The 27,409-nt window shown below is 45.2% G+C and overlaps 1 protein-coding gene across 7 annotated transcripts in view; it reads left to right on the forward strand.

Moving 5' to 3' along the window:
* The window catches only part of DIS3L2 (DIS3 like 3'-5' exoribonuclease 2), a 346,637-nt gene that overhangs the window by 206,277 nt on the left and 112,951 nt on the right, over positions 1–27,409 (forward strand). For all 7 annotated transcript variants that reach the window (XM_042995635.1, XM_042995640.1, XM_042995639.1 and 4 more), the window contains one exon: positions 3,233–3,312. In XM_042995635.1, coding sequence (XP_042851569.1) covers positions 3,233–3,312 — 80 coding nt within the window. The remainder of the gene's footprint in view (positions 1–3,232; positions 3,313–27,409) is intronic.

Below are 27,409 nucleotides of genomic sequence, written 5' to 3' on the forward strand. Positions count from 1 at the left end.
TGTGGCTATAGTTTGCTGTCCCATTATCAAGGATAATGTTAGGGTGGTATCTCTTTCCAGCAAGCCTTCCTGACCACTGTTCCTCAGAGTTGTTTTAATTTAGACTTTTATGTTTCTGGTTTAGGAGCAGATTTAAAAAAATAATAAAACAGCAGTAGAGAGTTGGTTTGAGTGTTTACAGTCTATTCTAAGATTTCTCTCAGAAACAGTTAGTGGGTCCTCTTAAACAAGACATTTGCAAATTACAGTTGAAGCCCTAAAATTTTACTCTGTCATATATGCCTGCATCAGTTTGACACTGAAATGTTTTAGGGGGCATTATTCATTCATTCACTGAAATAAAAGTCAAAACACTGTGAGACATTTAATTTTAAGAAAACATAACTTCCTTTTCAGCAATCGAAGTAAACCAGTAAACTGTGGCCCCCACAAAGCTAACAGTGTTCTTTTTGATTTCTGACTAGAGGGATATTCTTTCAGCTTCTTATGATGTCATTAAGGAAGGAGGATCAAAATATTCCCGCCTCCAAGTCTGACATTTTACTTTCAGTTCCGCAAGTATTTATTGAGTACTCAGTGTATATATAAAGCATTTCGCTAACTCTTATGGGGGATACAAAAGGAACAGCAAACAGACAGTTTCTTCTTTACCTCGTGATTCAAGTTCAAGATGCTTGCCAATTTAGAGCCCATTACTTTGGTGTCAGGATTAATTTCACCTCCCCGTCTCTTCTTGTTAGCAAGTATGCATTCATTCAACAAACACTTGGGAGTTACAGCCTCTGTATAGCCCTGGAACATGGCCTTCAGGGAGCTTACTTTCCAGAGGATAGCTGGTGTTTCTCTTTTCATCTGGCACTGTGCCATAAGTACATCTTTTATATGGTGGAACAGAAATTATTTCTTTGTATCCTGAGACCTCCACGTTTATATCCCACCACCACCACCCACCCCCCACCCCGCCGCGGTGTGCACTTCTTCTTGAACTGTTTAGTGAGAAGAGTAGATGTCCCGATAAGCCACTCTTCCTGGGACTGTGCTCTCAATGCTCTAGTTCCTTCTACCTGAGTGGCACTCACCTCTCCCCACCCTCTTCTCTTAGTTACCAGTGAGTTCATGGTTTTACCTGATGCATAATTTTTAAGTTATTGACTGTATTTTGCAATACGAGTCTACAGGATTGCTAAACATCTTTATAAGCAGTATTATATATGCATTTTTTTGATTGGAGATTACAGTGCTGATTTTTTCTATTTATAAAAATAATAGTTGCAGTGAAAATTTTGAAAAATATGGACAAGTATACAGGGCAAATAATGAGTAATTCTAGCACCTGCTCATCAACTTTATTAATAAGGCATATTCTTTCCTTGATTCAAAAGTCATACTCAAAATTTTTAATTTTTGAATTAATGATCAGTAAAGTTGGCCTTTATTTGTTGTGCATTTATATGAATTTTAAGCCCCGTATGGATTCACATAATCACCATGACAGTCAAGATACCAGAAAGCTCTGTTCCCCCGGAACAAGTACTCCCAGCCCCTGGCAACCACTGATCTGCTGTCATATAATTTTGTCGTTGTGACAGTGTCCTAGAAATGGAATTACATATCATATAAACTCATGAGAATGGCGTTTTTAACTTAGCATAGTAACTTTGAGATTCTTCAAGTTACTACACGCACGAATAATTTGTTCCTTTTCATTGCTAAGTAGTAGTTATTCCCTTGTATAGCTATACCACATCTTGGCTATCTGTATATTATTTTTAAGAGTCTCTCTCTCTCTCTCTCTCTCTCTCTCTCTCTCTTTTAAACATTTTGACATTTCTCAAATCCCAAAATACATTAAAATCAATGTTAATATGGTGGGGGTTTTTGTTTCCCTAAAAACGTGCTGCTGAATTGCTGGTGCCTGTTAGAATCAGTAGTGGCCTAGAATCAAGCTGCTGCGGGGTGAGCTGAGCGGTGGGAGGGATCACGGTGGGCTGTGAGGGTGGTCAGCCGTGAGGGAAAAGAGCAAGAAGGGGACGGAGGAAGGAAGGCCCTGAGAACTTTGCAGGCCAGCCCCCGGAGCCAGCTCTGCAGCCTCTCAGGGCTTTGAGGACATTTTGAGCAGAGGAGCGACCGACCGGAGGAAAGAGGTCTCTGCCACCCCAGCCGGTCTCATTGTGGTGGGTAGAGGATGCTCCCGTCGCTAGTGCTGATGCCTCCGGAAGAGACCGGCACGCAGCCGCAGCCCTTGCTAGTACTAGAGGAGGCGAGGGCAGAGCGTGGGAAGAGTCCAGAGACAGCAGAGGGCGCCAGCTAGAGAGCCTTGTGGGAGGGGCGGGTACTTCCTGTACCCCAGCCCCCGGGGCCAGTGCCCCGGGGGGGGGGGGGGAGGGAAGGCAGGAGGCGGGGAGAACTCAGGACGGGCTGCTCCAACCGTGGGTATTTACATGGTCAGACTGGTGAGCTGGGCACGGCATGTTGGGTGGGAAACGAAAGCAAAATGAGAACGCCCCAGCACTTGACAGATTAAGAGTGAGAAGTGCATCGGGGGGCCGTGCGAAGATGAGTGGACAGAGGGCGTACTGGGTTCTGTGAGCTTGGGTGCAGTGTACGATGATTCCACGAAAACCAACTGATTTAGAGCCAATTCCAAGTGTAGTTGTATTATGGCTAACTGTATGGGCCCAAGTTTTTTTTTGTGAAACTTCTTCTCAGGTCCCGTCCCCTGTGTCACAAGTCAGGTGATTTGTACTGTGGCAAATCCCACTTGGGTGGAGATAGAAGAAGGAACAGTGAGTCATCCTCCCAAAGACAGGTTCCCACTAGCCGCTGAGGAAGAGGGCGGCAAAAATAAGAACTACCACCGGAGAGGAATTTACCGAAGGGCCTTGCTCCTCGTGTCAGAAAACTCTTCTGGGAAGCCTTGTCCGTGGAAGCCACCTCAGTCTACCTGCTCACACCTTTCTTGCTCAGGACCAAGGAACAGTAGGTGCCAGTTGACAGAGAGGAAGAAGACCCTTAGAGACAGGATGGAGTCTTGGTAGCTTCCCCCATTTGTCTCTCCCCTGTCTCACTGTAGACTAAAGATCCCCTTCTCAGAGAGCCACGACAGAAGTTACTCGTCCCTTTGCCTACCATTTGCACATTCGCAAAGTAACTGTTCTTTAAAACTCTAGTACGGTGGGGTAAAGACTCTGGTATTTGCCGCATTGCTAATTATATCTTCAATCTTTCCCAGGAAAGACTGTATCTTCACCATTGACCCATCTACTGCCCGCGACCTCGATGATGCCCTCTCCTGCAAGCCGCTTGCTGACGGTAGGATGGAAATTTCTAGACCTCTCTGGGTAGCAGGCAGTCTGCATGCCTTTGTGGTCAGTCTGGCCGCCTCGTACTTCCCAGGCAGTGTAATGTGCAGGGTTGGGTTTGCTTTGTTCCTGAACTTGCCCCCGAGCCTACACAGCATGAGACCTAAAGATTGTGTTCCTGTGGTGACTTTGATGAGGGTGAGCATGAGAAGGGTCCTTTCGCTGGGATCCTTCTGGGCCTCAGTGGAGGCAGCAGTGAGGACAGAAGAATGACTTCCAGGCCTTGGCCCCTCAGGAGGTTCCAGTTTGGGTGTAGCGTGTTAAAGAAGAAAGCCCTTAAGCTCTGCTTAGGAGACGCATTGGGTTCTTTACCTGAATTTACCAACAGGTTGGGATGATGTGGGAGTATCCTCCAAAGGCGAATCGGCGAATCGGTAGCAGGAGCGCCGTCCCTGACAATGCCCTCGAGACCCGGCAGGTCATCGTCACGGCCGATTGTGAAAGGCAGCTGGTAGGGGCTCCTTGAGCATTCTTTTGGGCTGGAGCTGAGCAGGAAGAGTGGGATTTGAGGCCAGTGGTCTTGGACAACTACAGTAGGGCGGAAGGGAAGATGTGTAGGGTATGAGAAGAGCAAACCCTATCACGCCCCCTCCAATGTCCCCTCCCTCACCACGTGCTAGTTATAGTCTTGAGTTACTCCTGGGCCCTCTCTAGGATGGTGTCTAGGTGACTGCTTTGGCTTTAGTCATTCTTGGATACGGCTTTGGCACTATCACGGGCTTTGACGGCTTGCCGATGATGGGTATCCACCCTTGTGGTTTTAGTCTGCTGCAAAGTGTTGATGGCCCAGCAACCTAGTCTTTTAAAACGTTGCAGAGGTGTTCGTGTAGTTCATTAACGCAAAACTCCATAGGTTCAGTCTGTGATCTCTTCTCTACTAGTGTAGGCTGTGAAGATTAGTAGAAAGAAGGCTGAGAGACAGAAAACATCATTACCTAAAAATGCTTTTATCGTCTTTTAGTGGGAGTCCTCCTTGAAACTCTAGGCAAGATTGCTCAGTATTTCCAACTAAAAAAAAAAATGGAAAGAAAGATACAACATTAAAAAGAGAAAAGTCCCCATAGAAGTTTTAGAGCAATGATACACTTTTAAAATCCAGAATGTAAGCAGCCTACTTAAAAAAAACACATACTGGGTTGGTTTCTCATCTTCTGAGCAATATTTGCTAAGTGCAAAGGCTTGAACATATCGCTCTCTGTGAGTCCACTCCCCTGAACTCCAGTGTGAAAAGTGCCCCCAGGAAGCAGGAAGCCAGGTGACAATAGACCTCACCTCTGTATTTCTCTTCTCTCCAGGTTCGCAGCCCTGCTCTGTTTGTAGCCTCATGCTTGGAAACAGTTGTTCCCTTTATTGTGTCCCCTTTATGGTCATTAATGGCACAAGGATAGGTCCACTGCCCGTTAGTGCATCTTGGCTGGCCTGGATGGTATTCTCCTCACAGGGATACCAGGAAGCAAGCACGTGTCCTGCCCTGCTCACTCTACCTACCACCTACTATGTCTCCTGTCTAGGGCAGCTGATTAGCAGCACAGATTTCACGTAGGGAATTGGTAGAAGACAGGGCAGGAAGAGTAGACTGGGGACAAATTGTGCGTGTTTATAAATTTCCAACCAGAGAATGTTCTTTGTCAGACCACCGAAAACCAGTTGTTTTCAATCTCTTGTTCAAGGAGAGCAGTCAAAATAAGGAAAATAATTCAACCGTACAAGACGAAGGAAGAGGAGAGGAAGTAGAGGCAGAGAAGCATTGTAATCACTTAGGGAAATAGGTGATAAATTGGACTGGGGTTGGTGGCAGTGTGAAGGAGGGTGGGGAGGGCAGATGTGAGAAAGGGCGAATGACAGAAGAATCAATGCAAACGGACACGGGGGTTGAGGGAGAGGAGTCCGAGAGGGAACAAAAGTTGCAACCTGGATGATGGGGAACTGGAATTGACAAGTTAGAAACCAGGACGTCGGGAGGACGAGCTGGTTAGGGAGAGATTGTGTCTACGTGGAGTTGTCTGTCTGGTGATGCCCATTTACCTAAGCTGCTGCACATCCTTCTCCAGAGGAGGCAGCGTACAAATAAGCCCTGTAACCACATACACAGAGAGCCCTGAAGAAAAGTCGACAACACACCAAAGTGCAAACAGCAATTTTTTTAGGATAATGGGATCATAAGTGTTTTTTGGTCTTTTCTCTGGTTTCCAAGCTTTTATAATGTGGTAATAATAGTTTTATAATGAAAAAATTTTTGTAATAAAAAAAAATTATGAGGTGCCAGAAATCACAGGCTGCCCAGTAGCGCACTGCACCAGGTGATCAGATACCTTGTATCTGCTTAGTTATTCTCACATTCCAGAGGAGTAATTAACATGTGATCATTTGGCAGAGCAACAGAAAAAGGACATGGAAAAGGAGTCAGAGAAGAATCTGAAAAGGCGAGGGTTGGTCAGTCCAGCGTTTTTATGGTGGCACTTCTACAGTTGGCCTTTGTGACAATGGTTTCTGCCAAAGCTATTTATCCAGGGAGATGAAAACTGAAAGTCAATTCCAGTTTGGATTGGGGTGAGGTTGGCTAAGTTCAGGTTCCGTTAGTTACCAGTTCATGTCAATTTTTGCTTAGAGGAAAAAATGTTTAATGTTTCAAGAAGCAAATAATGTTCTCTGGCCATATTTACATCATCTATAACCATTTTTATTTAAAGAAAGTATCGAGGCCAGACTTTCCTTTGGTCCTATTAAAATCATCTGAATGACTGTTCTGTGCAAATAAAACCTGCCGACAGATGCAACTCAATTTAGTCCTCACTGTCTCATTCTGTAGAATTCCTATGTCCCCTCAGGACTTGTTACCAGTGTCTCCTATAGGTGTGAGACTTAGACCCCACAGTCTGCAGATAAATTCTGCGGAAAGGCAGTGACGCCTGCTCTCCGGTATGTGAGGGTTATGTTGGCAGGCTGATGAGGGGTGCCCCCTACCCTCAAGAAATCTCCGCTCTGGAAGGGATTCTCCCTTCATCTAGCCTGCGAATTCCCCACCTCCGGGAGCCTACAAATACATTTGAGTGGAACATTCCCTGGGCGTCACCCAGCGCACTAACTTTAACGCAGAGCAATTCACTTTTGCTCGAGAAAATACTGAATAACGCAAGTGAATGAGAGTGACAGTATAGTGATAACCCAGAATCTAAAGACAGCAAATCACACCCTCCCTCGTTTTATTACTGGAACAGATCACTTGCAACACACCTCACAGTTGACCTCACCACTCAAGTGCGGGAATGCCACAGTTGTCACATCACCCTCTGTTTTTCAGATTACCTCCACAGCATCCACTTATTGAATATCCAGATTGCCTTTTAACGCTCTACCTTGCCGGCAGCCCATTTGGCCTTCAGATTGCATGACTATTAGGAAACCCTTCCCTGTAATGAGCTGAAACATTGCTGTCTTCCAACAGTTTTCTTTCCTTGGGTCCCATCCGTACCTATTGGAGTCCAGAGAACAAGTCTTGTCTGTCATGTGACCACGCCCGGGGCACTAGATAGCAGCTGTCTTGTATATCTGCTTCACAACTTCTCAGCTAAGCAATCTTTTCAGAGGACGTGGGGTACAAATATATATATATATACACGTATATATTTATACATTACATATAAATAAATATATAATATATATATGTATATATATATATGCGTATATATATGTATATATATATATATATATATATATATTCTTCCATGTGCTGTAGCTTTTAAAGCTTGAGCGTGTTTCCCATGTCATGGAGTCACTTCTGCCTTGATGAGGTCTGAGGTACATGGCAGCCTCTATCCAGACTTCTCCATGGCCATCAGGGCACGGTGACTCTCCCAGCCAGTTGCTTCTTCCTGGGCTGACCCAAGTCCAGAGGAACAGGCACCTGTTCTCTTCAGTGAGACAAGCCTTCTCGCTTTGCTTTAGTCTCAAGAGGAAATTGTTAGGCAGGACCTTTACTCAGCTTAGCTGATTCAGGCCCCCACCAGATCCTGCAGGAAATTGATGTTCACTGCCTCTCTCACAGCTGCTTTTTCCAATGTTTTATTCTCTAATGAGCGCTCTGCCTTTAGACGTGGCAGGATCGTGCTAGGAAGGCCTTAGACATGAAGGATTTGGGCTGGGGAAGGGGGGGGAATGGGGAATGACTGCTAATGGGTGTGAGGGTTCTTTTTGGGGTGATGAAAATGTTCTGAAATTAGATGGGTGGTAGTTGCACAACTCTCAATATACCCGAAACCACTGGGGGGGGGGGTGGGATATGAGTGAATGGATGAATGAATAAGAACAAACAGACAAACAACCCATTCCTCCTTGAGGCTTTCTGAGGAGTTTACACCTTAACCGCAACTTAGCCGAAGTCTGGAGGGAATGCCTGGGCTGGATACCCATAGTCACATCCCTCTCACCTGTCTCTCCCCTTTCTGCTTTCTTCGCTGAACCATGAAATCCCCGCCCAAGGAGCACACCCCTCTATTCAACCAACTGCTCACGTTTCCTGTCCCCACAGAGCACAGCCATCTGACTCAAAGAAAGCAGGATCCGACCTACTGTCCAGGTGTAAGAAAATGCTCAGATCAACAGAAGTCATCCAGCCTGAGAGGTCGCAGGAATGCAGCTTACTTACTTTGCTGTAGGGGGTGCCAGTCTTCTGGCCTGGTTTGCCTCTGTTGCCTTCCTGGTTGCATGACTTTCCCTTCTCTGAGGAGGAAGGAGTAGGGAGCGGTGTCTCAGGGAATGGGAAGAGACTAGAAGCAAAGCCTGTGAGAATTTCATAGGATTCCTAAACTCAGTAACTTCCCCGTGTGGTTCTGTTTGTCACCTGCTGAGAGTTTCTTGTTACGAGTGCCTTCGGAGGCAGTGAGGAAGAAGGAGCTGGAGAGACTGTACCACTGTATTCCAGGCTTAGACCAGAGAATCTGACCAATACAATGGGTGGTAGTCATTTTAGACGGCAAACTGCTGACAGGACGTCTCTGGCTCTGCCTCTGGGAAGGAAAAGAGAGCATGGAAGTCCTGGCGCTTGTGAGTGAACGTCTGGGTGAATCCCAGCAACCAGGCTGGACCCCCGCCCCCCGTGCTCCCAGGCTCTGCCCTCCCTTCTGGGCATATCTTACCCCACCACTCACTCACCCCAGCCCTTTACATTTCTCTTTGGTCTGGCTTCCTCCTCTCTCTATGCAAACTTCAGTCTCCTTCATCCTCCATAACCTTTCCCCAGCTCTGCTCCACCTCAGGAACTTTCACCTGCGTGTGTCCATCAGGACATCTTGAAAGAATCTTCGGAACTGGCTGCTGCTCCTTTCTCACTTCCTTCCCTTTGCAACATGGCTTCGGGAAGTTCAACGCAATAGGTTGTCCCTGACCTCAGGTCCCCCCAAATCTGTGCACCTCTTTGTTCTTCCTTCTTGAAACCCTCTTTTCTTTGGATTCAGAAAGCCCTGCTTGCTCTTGGTTCTAATCTTTGGACTACTTTTGTCCAGGTACTTTCTTTAGCCTTCCTTTCTCAGTCTCTCTCCTCCCGAGAGACTGCATAGCTTCCAGGCCATTCTCCTCCACCCCATGCTCCTTGTCCTTGCATTTGTGGCCCCTTCGCGTACAGCCCTGTTTCCCAGGAGAGCTATGTGGCTGACTTGAGATTTGACTGGTCGCTTTCTCAGTAAGGCCCTCCCTTGCCTTATTCACCCTGCCCCCACTCCCTCTCCTTTCCTACTTGATCTCTTTCCCCACCACTCATCACCCACTATTGATTTACTAATCTTGGTTCTGTCTGCCCACCATTCACTGCCACAGACGCCAGGCTCAGCGTAGGCGCTCAGTGAATCTTTGCGGGTGTTTGCAGGCGCTTGAGGGGAATGGCCTTCCAGGCAGAGGGAAGAGTGTATGCAAAGCCCCAGGTGACAAAAGCATGGTGTTCTAGAGGGAACTACACAGCGCTTGAAATACTGGGAGCGTGAGGTTCGGGTGAGGTGATAGTTGTGGATAAAGCAGGGAGGAGACCATGAATTCCTTTGCAGGCCCTGCTGGAAAGTTTAGATTTTGTGGAGAAGACAGCATTTTAACTTGGAGAGCAACAGCATCTGTCATTCAAGAAATAAGATCAAAGACCCAGCTAGATATACAATAGCGGAAAACACTTGACCCAGCTTCCTGTCGTCTCTAGGTTAATATCAAGTAAAATGGAATAAGTAAATGTGGGAATGACCATAGTTTGGATGTGGGAGTGGGGTGGGGGACAGACAGAAACATTTTAACCGACGCTTGAGAATAAACGGGAGTAAGCCCAGATGAAGAATGGGGAGAAAGAACATTTCAGGCCAAGGGAATGGAATATGTGGAGGCTCTGAGGCACAAAGACTTTGGTCTTGAAAGGAACGCAAAAGTCAGTGTGGCCGGAACATGGTGGGATGGGAGGAGTCTGTGAGGTAGTCGGGAAAGGGGCTTGCAGGCTCTGGGAAGGAGTTTTGTCCTGAGGGCAATGGTGAGCAAAGAGTCTTAAGCGGGAGAGAGTCAGGATCCAACTTGCAGTTTGGAGAGATCACTCTGGCAGCAGTGAGGAGGCTGGATTAGAGCGATGGCATTGAAATGGTCTGGGTAAGAGGTGGAGAGTGCCCAACCACGGCAAAGGCTGTGCAGCCAGAACTGGAGGGAGGCATTAGCCAGGAAGGGAGATCAGGGCAGGGCTCGGGGTCTGGGCAACTGCAGGAGCATCTTAACTGGTCTCCCAAGTCTGCCCTTTTCTTCCTATGTATTGAAGTCAAGGCGGTCCTTACAAAACGTCCGTCCCATCAAGGTCATTCCCTGCTTCACTCCCTCCGAGGCTCCCGTGGCACTAAGGATGCAAACCCAGGGCTTTACTCTGACTGACCACTAACTCTAATCCTGTGACATTGCTCCCCACAGTGCCTCTCTTCCTTGCTCCCCTCCAGCCACATGGCCTCTTTGTTGTCCCTCAGATGTGCCCGGCTGTTCCTGCCTCAGCACTTGTGCACTGAGTTTCCCTCTGTCCAAATCCCTCTTCTCCAGTTCCTTCCCGGCTCTTAGGTTCTGCTCAGATGTCATCTCAAGGAGGCCCTTCCAGACCACCCTTGTCACCAGTCTCATCTACACCACCGCCTTCTGATTGTCTTTAAGACGTTTGTGTGGGTCTGCCCCACTGGATGGAAATCTTTATGAGAGCAAGGACATCGTTTTGTTCACTGCTGACCCCTCAGTGCCCAGAGCACTGGGTGCCACATAGTCGGCACACATGCAGATGTTTGTTGAGTGAATGAATGGATGAGTTAATAAACTTTTGATAGTGGAGGTAAGAGAAGAATCTAGAATGTTATCTAAGCTTCTGGCTTGGGCGTCGGCACTGGGTGGACTGTAATGCCCTTCAGTAGGAAATATTGAGGGGAGCTGGTTTTGGGGGCAAAGACCGTGAGTTCTGATCAGCACAGGCTGAGTTTGCAGTCCCTGGGAGACATCCGGGTAGAAATACCCAGGGGATAAGGAACAGGGTTAAGGCTGGAGATGGGATCTGGGAGCCTTCAGTGTGTGGGCCTGGGACAGGTGACCCAGGAGAAGTCAGACTGAGAGGAAGACCAGCCTGAGCCCTGGGAGAGAGGCCCAACAGAAACCCCGCGCCCCCCCCCCGCCGCCCCGGATGAGGCTGTGGGGATTGGAGGCAAACAGGGAAGGGAGAGGAGACAGGCAGAGGGGGCTAAATGGCAGAGAGTCACAAAGGATGCAGGAAAGCCACATAGAAGAGAGCTGTAAACGTCTTTGGGCTTGGCAAGTAGGATACTGTTGATGACCTTGGTGAAACTACTCTACTGTCAGTGGCTTCCAGGAGGGGAAGCCAGGCTGTGGGTGGTGGAGGACAGAGTGGAAAACAGGAATGGCAATTGCTTTCTTGGGGAAGCTTGGCTGTGAGAGGTACGAGAGGCAGGGAGGACACGATCAGAGGAGGCTTTTTCATTGCTTTTAAGATGGAATTGATTTTTAAGATGTCTCTGTATTGGGAGATAAGAGACTTTGGAGAAGGAAAAATGGAAAACATAGGAAAGCGATGAGTTGATTATTTTTCAAGGCCTTGAAGAAGAAGGCGGGAGTGATTCAGAGTGTAAGTGCAGAGTGAGGCCAAGACATGGATAGTGAACACCCCTTCCTTTGAGACCAAGAGGACTCAAGCACTTGCTCCTTTACACCTGATAAGATCCCTTTTAACAGGGAGAGGGAGTGGAACACCTACTGAGGGCCGGGGGCGGGGTGCAGGGAAGGGGTTTGGGGGGGCAGGGGGGCGGGGGGGGACAGAGAAAAGGGTACGGGAGGGAGCTGACCAGGATCCCTTTGCACAGAGCTTTAGGGAGCGCTCTTCAGGAATGCTGAGTTGGAATGCTACCAGGTCCAGGTGATTTTCTTCAGTAATCCTCAGCCCCCTAGGTGAGGGAGAAGTTGCAGTGGTCCAAATCTGGGGGTTTGCTGGGAGGGTGAGCATGACAGGCACCAGGACAAGGCTGCTAGGACCTTGCTTCTCCTCTGAACCTGCTTCTTCTCTGTCCCCTCCTTTTATAAAGACATCACCTGCCACCTGGTCAACCAGAGTTTTTTTTTTTGAAGGAATCCCGGAATCACACTTGATTCCCCTTCTTCTCAGCACTGTTGTCACAGCCTTTTCAATAATTTCCTTCCCGCCTCCCTGTCTATCTTCCACCTTCCACCCAGGTATCTTTTCTATTACGTACACACAGAACCAGATCAGATTGCTTTTCTGTTTGAAAATCTCCTCACTATTTTTAGTAGAGCTTTGTTATCCAAGTTCTTTAAGATCAGTCACCAGCACTTCCTCTCCCACCTTCCCCACCTCCCAACATGCATGTGCGCACCATGCCCACACGCACGCGTGCACATACATGCAGGCACACACCCACCCCTAGTAATAGCTGGCCACTCCAGGCTCTGAATAACCACAGCCTCTGAGCCTGCCCTTTGCCCTCTATGTAGAATGCCTGGCCTTCCTGCCTACTTCTGTGTTGGACTCCAACAGCAAGATAGAACTTTCCTTTCTTTTCTTTCTTCCTGGGGAAATGAATTGTTCCTATCCTGTTAGCACATTTTCTTCATGTCTTTCATGCAGCCGTAAACATCAGCGTCTCTGGATTTAATTCCCCTTTTTGCTTGTTTCCTAAGAGCAGGGCATTCCTTGATATCTCTATATCCAGAGTATCATGCATGATTTCCTATATTCCATCTCATCAATCTAACCAGGCAACCTGTCTTATACTTTCCGTGTGCTTTTTCTATTTGTTACCTTGCCCTTTTTATTTTCAGTGTGCATCTGCCCTTAGGTTTGTGGGTTGCCCATGGGCTTATATGCTGACATATAAGCCAACTCCACATGCTCTCTTAAAACAAGCCTGTTTCTTTGGAATTAGGTGTATCTTTCTCCCATCACAATCAAGTCTTTCGGTCCTTGTCATCACGTCTCAGTGGTGCTGTGAGATCACTGAATTACATCTTGTGTTCGTGATATTTGTTCCCCCAGCTCTGTGCATTGGTGTACATGAGGCTCACTTCCTCATCTCCTCTTGTGTGAGTCTCCTGCGTGGCCCACTCTGCTCTCTCATTTCATGCCTTCAGGCTTCACAGCAACTTGTTTCATGGTGTTATTTTGTCATTTCTCTCTGTCTCTCTCCAGTCTGTATCCTGGCCACTTCCAAATTCAACGAGTACTAACTTCCTGATAAAATTAACTTCCTGAATGAACCTTAACATGATAGTAAACAAGCAAGCAAACAGAAAAAAAGTTTGTGATACAAAAGCCAGAATTTGTTTTTCTTTAATTCTATTGGCAAACAGGCTTGCTAGTTAAGAAAAGGCTCTTTGGGGTGCCTGTGTGGCTCAGTCAGTTAAGCACCCGACTTTGACTTAGGTCTTGATCTCGCAGTCCGTGAGTTCGAGCCCTGCGTCGGGCTCTGTGCTGACAGCTCAGAACCTGGAGCCTGCTTCAGAATCTGTGTCTCCCTCTCTCTGCCCCTCCGTTGCTCACGCTCTGTCTCTTCCTATCTCTCAATAATAAATAAACATAAAATTTAAAATAAATAAAAAGAAAAGGCTTTTTAACAACCAAGTACATCTGCAGTGGCAATATGTTCATCCATCAATTTGGTGAAACAGAAAGTTGGTATCAGTTAAGTCTTAATGGTATATTGAGACATTGGAAATAAGTTTGTTTTTAATGCCACTCTCTTGGGAACATTCAGAGTTTCCACTGGTATATGGAGGTAACACTGAGGTAATACCAGAACATAGAAATCAGGTGACATTTTGAAAACGAAATGCAGAATTTATCTGCAGAATTTCCTCTTGCTTTGAGATCTGTGAAACATCAGATAAAATCTATTTTAGTTTGCATAAGGCTGAAACAGAACATATGGCAGTGATTTTAATCTCTTTAGGGTCACAGGTGCCTTTGAGAATCTCATGATAGCAACAGACTCTCTTTTCAGAAAAATGCACACGCAAGTATATATACAATATTTGCCTATCACTTACATTTTTAGTCAGATTGTAGAGTGGATAGCCTGAAAAACCCTTCTTCATTAAAACTCTTTAAACAATGCATCTTTTAAAAATTAATGGGTAAGCTGGCCAAGAGCAGATAACCAAAGAAGAATATGTGTGCTAAAGTAGCTAACCTAATGGTATCTTCTGATGCCTGTGACCCAGACAGTTTGCTCAGGGCCTGAATCAACACTGTCTGCATTGTCCACAAAATTCCAAGCCAGGTGCTTAGTTTAGCATGGTACCAGGTAGACAGCGTTTCTAGAAGCCAGGCAGAAAGAATCATAAGAACATTCTGGGGGCACCTGGGTGGCTCAGTCTGTTCAGTGTCCGACTTCGACTCAGGTCATAATCTTGCAGTTCCGGAATTCAAGCCCCACTGTGGGCTTGCTGCTGTTAGCCTGCTTTGGATCTTCCGTCTCTCTCTCTCTCTCTCTCTCTCTCTCTCTCTCTCTCTCTCTCTCTCTGTCCTTCCCCCACTTGCACTCTCTCTTAATAATAAAACATTGAAAAAAAAAAAGCATATGCTTCCTGGAGGAAATAACCCTTGACCAAAGCTTTAAAGATTTGTCAAAGAGAAAGTTCTAGTAAATGTAAGTTTATATAAAAGTGAAGAAACATGCAAAGATGGAGCTAAAGCAATTTTAGCTTTTTTAGAGGAAAATTTTTATAACTTTAAGTGCTTGTATTAGAAAAGGAGAGCCTATAAAGATTATCTTCACAAATGTTTTAGATAAAGGGAAGGTGTAAGATGACATAGCATATGAACATATACGGTGGGTACAAGTACTGAACCAAATGTGAGAATTGTCTGCTGTAGTTGTAACAATAGAAGCCCCCTCTACTCCTCTAAGAAATACACAAAATGAGTAGCCACACTCTGCTGTGCCTTTCATGCATGTCATAGTGAAAAGCAGAATTCATTTGCTTGAATAAGAGAAGTTCCTATTTTTACTTTAGGCCGTGCCAAAGTGAAAATCTTAAAAAAATAGACACAAAATCCCAAACATGGCTGTTAGAGCTTATTTTCATTTTTCTAGTATTAGAGTGCTATTAATTGTCAAGCCAAGGGTCTTTTTCCAAAACCCATTAATATTTGAAAAAAATTTGGTGTGTTAGGATTTAACTTTGGAACAGAATTACATATGTTTGAAACATATAAACATATGATTTAATATTTAATATTCAGCTTCTCCATTATTTTATATTTTATATATCATATGTACTGTATTTATAGTGTTCATATTCATAAACATTTCAAATGCCTTTTAAATAATAGTAAAAATCCAGTAAATAACTTCCCAGCCAGTAGAGTGAGGCCAATGGAAGGAGAAAAACAAAAACACTTCAATCTAAAAGAAGACATGACAAGAGGAAAAAAATAGAAGCAGGACAAATAAAAAGCACATATGAAGGTGCCAAATTAATAAGCACATCAAATTTTACTCCATAGTTAAAAAGCAAAGACTTTTAGAGTGGATAAATCAACATGAAGTCACAAAGATTACATGTAAAAAGGTGGGAAAAGTGATACCAGTGACATACTAAGCAAAAGAGAGATTACAGGACGCCTGGGTGGCTCAGTCAGTTACATGTCCGAGTTCAGCTCAGGTCATGATCTCACAACTAGTGAGTTCGAGCCCCATGTTAGACTCTGTGCTGACAGCTCGGAGCCTGGAGCCTGTTTCGGATTCTGTGTCTCCCTCTCTCTCTGCCCCTCCCCCGCTCATGCTGTCTGTCTGTCTGTCTGTCTCTCTCTCTCTCTCTCTCTCTGTCTCAAAAATAAACATTAAAAAATAATAAAAAATAAATTATTAAAAAAGAGGTAGTGTATTTTTTATTAATATTTGGTAAATAGATTTTCAGATAGAAGACATTACTAAATGTAAAGAGAGTCACTAAATGATGATTAGAAGTATCACTTCATTGGGAAAATACGTCTCAATATATATTACTAAATAATATAGCTTCAAAATATATAAAATAACAGTTGACCAAAATACAAGAAGAAATTGATAAATTCAGCTTCATAGTGAGTTAATTTAATAGACCTTCCCCAGGAAATAATAGTTCAAACAGACCAGAAATTCATTCAAACTATAGAAAATTTGAATAGCACAGTTAACAGGCTAGCTCTAATAACCATATCTAGAATACTGGACCCATAAGTGAAGATTACACATTGCTATCAAGCACACAGAAAACGTGAAAAATGACTTTGTGTTACACATGTTTTTAAGAGTCATTGGTATCATACACATTATTTCTTGGATTACAGTGCAATTAAATGAGAAATAAATACAGAAACACTTTTAACTTAAAAACACAATACATTCGAAAATTTTCAGTACCTTCTCAGATGAATGGCATAAATCAGAATATACCTGATGTCATGCTTCCTATTAATGCTTGATGGAAGAGTGAGTTACCTACCTCCTCAAGGCTGAGTTTACTTACCTTCCACACAGAATACATAACGCTCCCTTACGTAGCAGTTAAGGGTTTCTACCCTGACTACTTTCCTCATGCCATCGAGGAGCTCCCTAACTCTGAAATGTGGCCATACTGACCTACAGGCGACCCACCGGAGAGCCAAGAATTGCTTGAAAGCCTTTACTACCAAGGGACCAGCAAAACGGAAACTTGCCTTCTCTCATAAAAGAAACTCAGAGTTCCCAAGGTTAGCAGTAGGGGAAGGATTCTCAGATGGGGAGACAGCCGGACCACATGGATATTCACCCCTTGGACATCCACTTCCTTATTCCTAATCACTATTCCCTCTGCTCACCGACTGGAAGAGCTGGCAGAACTCATTGCCACCTTGGTCCTAGTATGGTCCCCATAATTCTTTGCTTAGTACCTCAAGCACAACTGAAACTGGGCTATAACTTTTCGACGGGACTTTCCTGAAGGTCAGAAGACAGCTAAAGGAAGACCGGCAGAGAGTGACACAAAGCATCAGGAAGTGGCTCGTCCACCTGGGTCCCGACCTGTCCCCACACCGTGAGCATCGTCCAGGCACTCACACCTCAACAGCTGCCCTTTGAAAGTCTTGACCTAAGTGGTCCTAGAAAGAGGCCTTGGGCTTCCTTCTTTCATTCTGCATTTCCCCTCTGAGGACTTGCCCCTTCCCGTGAACAGTATCATTCGGGACGTTCACTCCCTTTAGGGAAGAATATGCCCAGGCCTTGCTCTGCAAGCCCCAGTGTGAGACCTGTCTTATCAGTGCCCTGTAGTGGCGGTATAACCTCTGCATCCTCACGGAGGCCACAGTAGGCCATCTGGTAGGGGACCTGATCTGCTGCTTCTCCTGCTGCACCCACAGCACCCATCCCAGAGAGGACTAAAGCATTACATCACACTGTGCTCTGCACCGCTCCTAATGTTGCACAGGATATTTGACCATGTCTAGCAATCTGTAGCTCTGGCCGGACCCCACCTTCTACCCTATGCCCTCGACACTCACGCGCGCACACACACACACACACACACACACACACACACACACACACCATCAGCAAGGATCCTAGGCTCTCGTCACTTAGGTCATTGGGTAGGGGAGTAAGTTTTACAGTCAGAGCCTTGCTTCAAGCACTGTGGAGAGAACACCACAGCTTTTTGCTGTGTGAACCTGCTACAGCTCCATCACTACCCTGCTGAATCTCCGTCCCTGTCCTCTGTCACAGGAGGGCCCAGACAGACAGGTGTACACACAGAGACAAAAATTCTGTATCTTCTCCTGATGCCTTGAGGAGGCGGCCTGGCATAGGTCTGCTCTCTCAGTACTGGACCACCCCTCCCAGCCATTCTTCTCACCTCGAATTGTCTTTCTCAGCTTTGTAGCTGAAGCTCTTGCAGCCGTTTTCCTATTTCAGCCCTCCCTAGCCTTTTGGAATTTGACTTCATCTCAGACAGAGTACTTTAAACCCCTGGATTCAGGCCCGCCCCTGCCGCCCTTCTCTTACCACATTGGTTATGCTTCTACCTGGTTCATCCACTGCAGTGAGCTGGACTCTGAAGGGCCATGTTTCAAAGGGATGTCCTTCCTGATTATTGAGCACTATACTGTAAGAGCAACTCAGACTTCATTAGGAAAGTTTAATCCATTAGCTGGGAACAAATGGCACATGTAGCTTAAAAATAAGATCTACATGCAACGTTTAATTTAACCAAAAATAACCTCTCTGTTTAAAATCTGTTCCTTGTGTTCTAGAAGAGAACCCCTGATAACTTTTCCATGGATTTGGGAAAAGAAAAAAATTCCATCTCAGGGCACCCTTCCACTTGGAGACACTCCTGGGCGTGTCTCTGACATCTTCATCTTGCCTAGTGTGTTCTATGCTGTTATTCCTACACTCCACTTCTGTGTCAAGTCATTTCGAATCTCGGTTTTCAAACACTGATTTTTTCCTCTAGCAATCTCTCATGTCACAGGGCGTCCTGACCTCAGGCAAATCCCAGGTAATCCAAGTACTTGATCTCAGACACAAACCCTATTTTCATAGTATGGCCCTGGGTAGTGAACTTGGGAAGAGAAATGGAAAACTCTGTAGAGCCGTCAATTCATGAAGAGGTACATGTCTTCTCCACTCATCCGGGGTATCGATGAGTGAATAATTTTAACTCTCCATGTTGTATGATCATTTCTTACTGAATCATACCTTGACTCAAAAAATCCAAGCAACTGAATAATCGCGCGAGGCCTCTGGCATGGAAGTGGGCTTCTGGGATGCTTGCCAATGAGTTCCTGTTTTGAGGACACAGAATCTAAGTGGAAAGATTAAGTGGAGAGACAGCTCCACCCCTCTAAGTCTTATGCCTATGTTCCATTCAAATCTTGCTAGCCTGATTTCTGTGGGGTCTGGGCTTTGGAAATTCTCTTTTTTCATGGATGTCTCAGTGCACCTTGTTAAACCAAATTTGGACTGTGGCCTGTTCATCTGCTTCCAGCTCTGCTGATTGGTTCCAGTTTCCTTGCTCATTAAAGCCAAGATAATCTGGCACCCACCAGTCAGGCATCCTCAAGTATCTGGCACCAAGGTAAACTTGGAAGCCAGTTCAGGAGTCTCAGTGATCCAACACACTCATTGCATGATGAGAGGCAGTTGCGGTATACCAGAAAGAGCACTGGAATAGGAGCAGGAGAGCTGGGTTCTTGTCTCATCTTTGCCTCTACTGCATCATGTAAGTTTGGGCATGTCTGTGGTTTCTCTGAAATTCTCCTTCCCCAGCTATATGGGTATCTGGGCTAGGCGGTTTTTCGGGTGTTTCAAGTTCCAAAATTCTCAGTATATGAAGAGCTAAAGGAACAAAGCTCCATTTATGCCTGTTGTTGCAAAAACACAACTTCACTTTTAAAATATTAGCAGTAACTGCCTAAAGTTGCTTGTGCTACTCATGCTGTTCCACAAAAGTAGGTGGTAGGATGACAAAACGGGAAGAGACACAGTCCGAATTCCAGAGGAATATGCCTCACGTTTCCCAATCGATAAGATGTGGATAATAATGCGTAATTTAAAATTGCTGGGAAGATTAAATGGGATGATACCTGGCAATTAGAGCTGTGCCAGACAAAAAGTAAGGGCTCAGTAAAAACTATTAGTAACATAAAATGGAAATATTGAGGTGGAATTTTAGTGAGGTTATGCAGAAATAACAAATATCTAGTTCCTATTGAGAAGTCAAGGTGGAAATTGAAGTGAGAATTCAGAAACAGATCATACAAATATGATCACCTGGTTTTCAACAAAGGTGTCCCTGCAGTGTAGTGAAGAAAGGATGGTTTTATCAATATATGATGCTGGATCCATTGGGTATCCCTATAGGAAAAAAGTGAAATTTGACTCCCACATCACACTTTCTGCAAAAATCAACTCCACGTGCCTCATAGATCTAAGTGTAAAAGGTAAAACTTACGCTTCTAGAAGATAAGATAGAAGGATAACCTCATGACCCTGGGATAAGCAAAGATTACTTCAGCGGGACACAGAAAGCATTAACCTCAAAGGAAAAGGGTAATAAATTAGCTTTCATTAAATTTAAGAAGTTCTGTTTCTCAAAAGACACCATTAAAATAATGCAAAGGCAAGCCACAGAGGAGAAGACATTTGTAATAACATATAGCCAGCAAAGGACTCCTATTGAGAGTTATGTAAAGAGTTCCACAGGCATTTTATAAAACAGCCAGTGGTCAAAAGCATCTGAAAAGTACTTAATACCGGTACTCCACAGGGAAACTGGAAATTAAAACCACAGTGAGTTACTACTATGTCCCTACGAGAATAGCTCAATTTTTCTTTTTAAAGGCGACAATACCAAACGTTAGTGGGGATGTGAAGCAATTAGAACTCTCATACACTGACCAGGAGTGGAAGTTGGTGCAACCACTTTGGAAAACAGTTGTATGTAATAGAATTGAATAGATTTACACTTATGACCTAGCAGTTTCATTCTTAGCAAAGACTCAACAGAAATGAGTACATATGGACAAGAATACTCATGGAAGCATTATTCATGATAGCGAAACACTGAAGACGACCCAAATATCCAGAAGCTTCTGGAATTCTGGTTATGTTCTATTTTTTGAACTGAGGAGTGATCACCTAAGTGTATTCACCTTGTAAAAATTGATTGAGCTGTATACTTATGGCTTGTATAATTTATGTATTTCACGCTTCAGTAAAAAGTTTATTTTAACAAGTGAAGGGGCATACAAAAAAAAGTAGAAACAACCCAATCTCTGTCAACTCATGAATAGTAAAGAAATGTGTATGTCCGTACAGTGGAATATTATTCAGTCATAAAAAGAAATGAAGTACCAACGCATGCTACTACATAGAAAGACCTGGAAAGCATCGTTAGGTGAAAGAAGACAATCACAAAGGACCACGTAACCATTCCATTTATATGAGATGTCCAGAATAGGCACAGAGACAGGGTAGATTAGTGGGTGCCTAGGGCTGGGAAGGTTGGGGAGAGATAGGAAGTGACTGAAAACAGATATGCAGTTTCTTTTGAGAATGACGAAATAGTCTAAAATTGACCGTAGTGATGGTTGCACAATGTACATACACCAAGAACCATTAAACTGTACACTTAGATGAGTGAATGGTATAGTATGTGAATTCGATCTCAATAGAACTGCTGGAAACAGAAAGTCAAAGGTACTGATAATTATGGAGTGATTAAAACCCCTTAGAAAAAGGCTGGACCTTGGGACATGATAGTTCAGAACATTGACATTAGAGTCCAACAGCGTTCTAATCCACGCGCTGCCATTTACTGTGCAACATTAGGCAAGTCATCTAACTTCTCTGAGCCTGAATGTCTTCGCCTGTTAAACATAAAAAAAAAAAAAAATGCTTATTTATTTATTTATTTATTTACTTTGAGAGAGAGAAATAAATCATGAGTAGGGGAGGGGCAGAGAGACAGGGAGAGAGAAAATCCCAAGCAGGCTCCTGTGCTGTCAGTGCAGAGCCCGATGCAGGGGTCAGTCCCACAAACCGGTAAAGAGTCGGATGCTTAACTGACTGAGCCACCCAGGTGCCCCAAAACATGAAAATTAATAGTACCTACCCCATAGAACTTTTGTGCAGTAGATTCATTTAATCGAGAGATATTTGAATATCTTTTATGCATAAGGTCCAGTGGATGATAACTGTGGTTATAACTAGCCAGGAGGTGTTGCATCTGAACAGTCTTAACTCCATTTTGGTGGCAGAAGTGACAAGTAAATTTGAGAGTATGTCCTGAGGACTGGACACTTTTGCCCTTCTCTGCCGCGTCAGCATCTATCGAAAAGTACAAAAGATATTCATATTAACAACCCTAAGTTATTAATATTGAATTATATTCTACTGTTAGGAAAAGGAAATATATATTTATAGAGGATTTCTATCCAGAAGGGTTGAAACCATAAAGGATGGATGGTTAAAGCATTGGCATTCAGTTACCTAGAAAATTTAGCAATTCAAATACTTTATGTGAAAACCGAATTAAAACTGTAATTGATATATGGCTAGTTCATAAATAGAAAATGACCATTGGTTGCAGGTTTTTTATTTCAGGGAATATTCACTGTCCCCCTAAAGGAGTCACTTTTGCTTATGTTGCAAATCATACTCTCTTCTACCCATTTGTCTTAGAGTGTGTGCTCTGCGGTTAAATGTACGATTCTTTAAAAACTGGTACCATGAGCACTTGCAGCCTTACAGGGGTTAAGGACAAAAGCAATTACCAATTAGTCAGACACCTGAAACTCAGGAGCAAATCCCATCAAGTAGCGGTTAAAGGCGTAGGTTTGGGAGCCAGACCTTGATACAAGGTATCTAACCTCCCTGGGCCTCAGGTTCCTCATCTGTAGGAAGAGATCTGTTTTACGGCATTGTGAGGATTACATGAATTAATACAAGGTGCTCTAGAAAGAAAGCAGTCAATGCGCTATTTTTATGGGGCAATCAGTGAGGTGAATGCCTATCGTAAGCGGCCATAAATCATGGATGTAATTTCTTATTAATTTTCGAGAAGCCTTGGGGAATCAGAAAACAGTCTCTCCATCATGCAAAAGAGATTAACGAGACTGAGTAATTAGATCCAAAAAGAGCTAATTTGATATGGTGGAAAAAAATAACAAGAGCCTAAAACGGCTTCTCCAGAATGAGAGGAAAGCCATTAAGGGGTTTTGTCACAGGACATAAAGCTTTTAAAAGCTTTAGCCTCTCAAAGTTCAAGGTGAATATGAAAGTTGCTTTGATTTCAGCTGAAAGGAAGGCTGGAATCAGATTAAGCAGTTGTTGGGAACAGTTAGATTTAGCGAACGGGCATTTAAATACACACAGATGCTTAGATTTCTTTAAAACTTGTTGAAAATGGTACATCTCTTTTAAAGTCGCCTATTAGAGACCAGTAATTATGTTTTGTAGAGAGGCTTTTTTTAAAATAGAAAACCTCACAAAGGGGTGTGAAAACATGCTGAAATCTGGTTTTCGAATGCGTGTCCGTGAGAAATTGGTCTGCTGGGATCGCGCACGCACTGCCTGCCTGCCTGCCACAGGCAGGAGAAGGGGTAGGTTCCCTGTGCTAGCCGTGCACAGATGCTGGGCCTGTAAAGTGACGGCAAAAGCCATAGGCTGCTGTAAACTGGAGTCACGTTTCTGGCTTGAAAATAGTTGTTTCTTATTTAGAAGGAGCGTGCCTACTCGTGCCGCTTCGTTTACTGAGCTCACCTGTAACAGAAACGGCCTGCAAAGTGCTTTCTTCACCCTTATCCACCAGGAGACTTGGCAGGTGACCTGCCACCATTCACTGCCCCCTGCCCAGACCAGCCCGTGGTGCTTTCTATTGCCGTGTGGTGGGGAATCCGCGAGCGGGAGGTGGTGGGGCGGGGACAGAGCATTTTGTTGGTGTGTTTTTATTTAGAAAGGGAAGGGAAGGGAAGAAGGAAGGGAAGGGAAAAGAAGAAGGAAGGGAAGGGCAGACGGAAGGGAAGAAGAAAGGAAGGGAGAGGGAGAGGGAGGAAGGAAGGGAGGGAGGGAAGGAAGGAAGAACAGTTAAACAGTCCATTTATGATAGAAATATTAGAATCTACATATAAACAAACAGAAAAATGTCTAATTCTACCACTCAGAGAAAACCATTGTTACCATCTTGACATATTTTTTCCAGACATTTTTAAGCCAGGTTTGCATTTTTTATTTTATACTTTTTATCTTTATTGCTTTTCCAGCCTTTGAAAGCTGGAAACATTACAAATGTGTATAATGTAGAAAGGAATAGTCCCCATATCCTCAACCTCCAGAAATCATCACTGGGGACATTTTAATTCTGCTTAGGCAGTAACCCTCTCCTGCCTCTATTGGCTTGTCCTTCTCTTAAAACTTGTAGCTAGTTTTACTTAACTGGATTTTTCCCTTTTAAACTTTTTTCTTTCCTTGGCTTCAGCCCCTACAAATTTTTTTTTTTTTTTTAATTTTTGGATAGAGAATTTTGAACATGCACAGAAGTAGACAGAATAGTATAATGAAACTCCTTGTTCCCATCACCCAACCCTGGCAACCTTAAAACAGCGGCCAGTTCACCCCATTCACGCCCCACCCACCTTAATTATTTGGACCTGCTAACTGCATAGCCACCTTCAAGGGTCCTTCTTGGCCCCTCTGACTTTACACTCTTTTGGCATCGAGGAAAGACCAAACTCCTGCCCTCCTGCACTCAGAGCTTTGCACGAGCCTCTGCTCCACGCTCTGTCCCGGGCCTGACCGGCTGACCTGGGCTTTCCGCGCTCACTTCTGAAAGGCCTGGAAATTCCCAGACGTTGGGTGTGCCAGCCTCCCGTGTTCAGCTCCTCATTGTCTTTCCTGTTAATGAAGGAGGCCATTGCTCAAATCATTTGGAAGGGGAGAAGTGGAATTTACTACCTGGGTGTTCCTCTTCCATGCTGTTCATATAAGTTTAAACTCAGATTCCTGAGAAGTAGATTGGACATGACAAAAATTGCCGTGTGGGCGGTTTAGTTGAGTGCTCGCAGATTGATAGAGCCCTTTGTAATGATGAAGGAAAAAGGCTCTCCGAGCTGCTTAGTCCCAAAAGGTGAGCTCACCGGTTAAGGAGTTTGCACCTGAAGGTCCTCATTAACCCTTTGCTGGATGGCAAAAAGAAAACGAAAAGAGGCAGTGTGCGGACTCTTCAACTCCTGGCCCTCAGGAGGATCTGAGAAATCCTCGCGTACAGCCCCCTCCTCATACATGGGTACCTTGCGCTGCATTCAGATTTACTTGCCCCAGAATTTTTCACTTTGACTCCTTTTAAGTTTCTGAAATATCCTCAAACCATTGCCACGTCATGGCCGTGGAGTACTGCCGTGGCTTGCTGTACCAGTGGTCAACTTTTGTGCGTGATTGCATAACCAGATACCGCACAGAACTGGAAGACGTCAGAGTTTGAGTTGTCTCTCTTACCCAATCGGTGTTTCCACCAAAGTGAGGGAATTTGCTTACCCCAACTAAAAGATGGAGTTTATTGTGTGGCTCCAAGGTGAGCCAAGCCCAGTTGTTCCTCAACCGTGAATCTGTCTCTCAAATGCAACGGGCCAGACTAAGGCCAGGGCCTGCATGCTGGCTGAGTGTGCTGCCCTGAAGGAGGCCCTGCAGTGCTGGGGAAGTCTAGACAGCAGAGAGTCCCTTTCTCTCAGTTCTCTCTGTTGGGTTACCCTTTCTGAGCTCTCAGAACACGGTTTTCTATTGCTCTTACGACCCACGTTGTTGGGAAGACTGACCACAGGGGCAAGAGGGTGACCCAAGCAAGAGCATCATTTTCCCATTCACGTAGGCTGGATGGAGGCCAGTCTGTGCGATGGGAGATCCAGTATGGGTTGGCATCTATCGATGTGTCTTACAGGTTATGCTTCTTTGCATCCTCTGTGTTTGTTCACCAAGCATATTACTTCACTGAAGGATTGACTGGATTCGTTTGCCTGGCAGCACCATTCCTAAGAGTTCTTCTTGGCTGCCTTTCAGTTCAGTATGACCTCAGACGGCATTCGCAGGAACTGTGATACGCAGAGGGAAGAGGTGATAAAGTGAGAAGGTGGTATATTCACTTCTCTGCTGGAAACTCTCCAGTGGTTTCCCACAACACTGGAAACAAAATCTAAATGCCTCATCCGGCCCAGCAGGGTGTCTCTCATCAAGGCCCCATCTACCTCACTAGCCTTCTAGGTTCCAGGTCTCCCCTTCTTTCTCCACCGTCGACACAACCAGCTTGCTACTGCCTTTGACCCTTCGCTCTGGTTGTTCTGCCTGCCATGCACTCCCCCATGCCATCGTGTGACACGGTCCTTTTGAGACACGCAGGTCTCCGTTTTTCCCCTGGAGAGACCTTTATGAACTAAATCTGAGGTGATCCCCAGGCATCCTCATCACCTCAGCCTGTTTTATTTTCTTCAGAGTCCTTTTTCCTGTCTTAAGTTCTCTTACCATTTATCTGTTTGCTTCTTGTCTTTCTCTCCCCACTAGAATGTACGCTCCCTAAGAGAAGGGACCTTATCAGTGTTGTGTACTTGTATGTCCCCGGTGCCTGGAAAAGTACCTGGCACGTAATAGGAGCATGACAAGTATCTGTTGAATGGCTAATTGAATGAATGAAGGCGGTTATTAGGAGGATGCTGAGGATTATGAGGGGATTCAAAGCCAAGCCATATGGTGATTTAGCTTGAAGGAGAGAAGATCCAGGGGGCCCCGTGCTATCTGACTATTTCAAAGCCAGTGCCAACCCAAAAGCAGAGCCCAGCCCTGCTGGAAGAGATCTCCCACTGCACTCATTTCTCTCAGTCACGTTGCTGTCCTCTAAGAGTTGGGCTTGTTCTGGGCAGCGCCATGGGGTGGAACTGAGCCAAAAAGTAGAAGCTGTAGAAAGACATGTTTTGGCTCTAAAGGGGGCGATGATTTTGATTGGCATTGCCATCCAAGGATGGAGTGGACTATGCTGAGAAGTAGTGATTTCTAAGTCACCTGAGGTGTGCAGGCATAGGTTGCTCTCACTCTGGGAGGACCTGGTGTGGGGAGGACTCTGCACAGTCAGACCAGGCAGCATTTACAGCCCCTTTCAACCCGGATGGGCAATGAATCTGCCCTATGTTTTTGTCATTTCCTGATTCGTTCAGTAGACATCAGACACTGACTCTGTGCTTGGCCCTCTCCCTGCCCTTCATGCCGATGACAGAGCGTGGGGGAGATATCTCATGACTGACTTTCAGTGAGTGGTGAAAGTCGGGCTGGTGGGGGTGGGGGGATGGTGCATGGGGAGTGTCGTGCTGTAGAAAGACACAGGAGAGGGGGTGAACCTGGCCTAGGTCATCGGGGAGTAGGCTTTATGCACTAGTCTGTGGGACGAGTAGGAATCGTCAGGAAGAGAAGCAGGGTGACAGGGAGGTTTGCATTTTGGAAAGAGTGTTATCTTCAGCATGGAAAGTAGGTCTGACAAATGTCAGGGAGAGCAACAAGGGGGTTGTTAGATCTTCCTTCGAAGGAAAAATGGTGGCCCTGGCCACAGTGGGGTCGGTGGGAAGAAGAGAGACCAGCCGACGTAGGGGAGAGAGTTCAGAGTGATTGATTGACACGGGCTGAGTAAGGCCTAGTTTCTTTTAGGTTTAGGCAGTGATGGTGCCCCTTTTAGTTTAGGGGAGGTGATCCCACTTCGTGGGATGGAGAGCACAGGAAGAGACATAGTGACTTTCAGAGGTGTGAGTGTGAGGTGCCTGTGGGACAGCTAAGTGGCTTGTCAGTCTGGAGCTCGGAGAAATCGAGGCTGGGGGCACAGAATAAGGAGACCAGAGCACAGAGATGAGGCTTGAACTCCTGGGAATGGCTCAGACATGAGGGAGAAAGTAGAATGGACAGAGAAGGCAACCCAGGGCAGAGCTCGAAGGCACGCCCACGTGTAAGGGACAGGAGAGGAAAAGGAGCCTGAGAAGGAGCAGTTGC

This window comes from Panthera tigris, chromosome C1, assembly GCF_018350195.1.
Source record: "Panthera tigris isolate Pti1 chromosome C1, P.tigris_Pti1_mat1.1, whole genome shotgun sequence".
NCBI classification, from domain to species: Eukaryota; Metazoa; Chordata; class Mammalia; order Carnivora; family Felidae; genus Panthera; species Panthera tigris.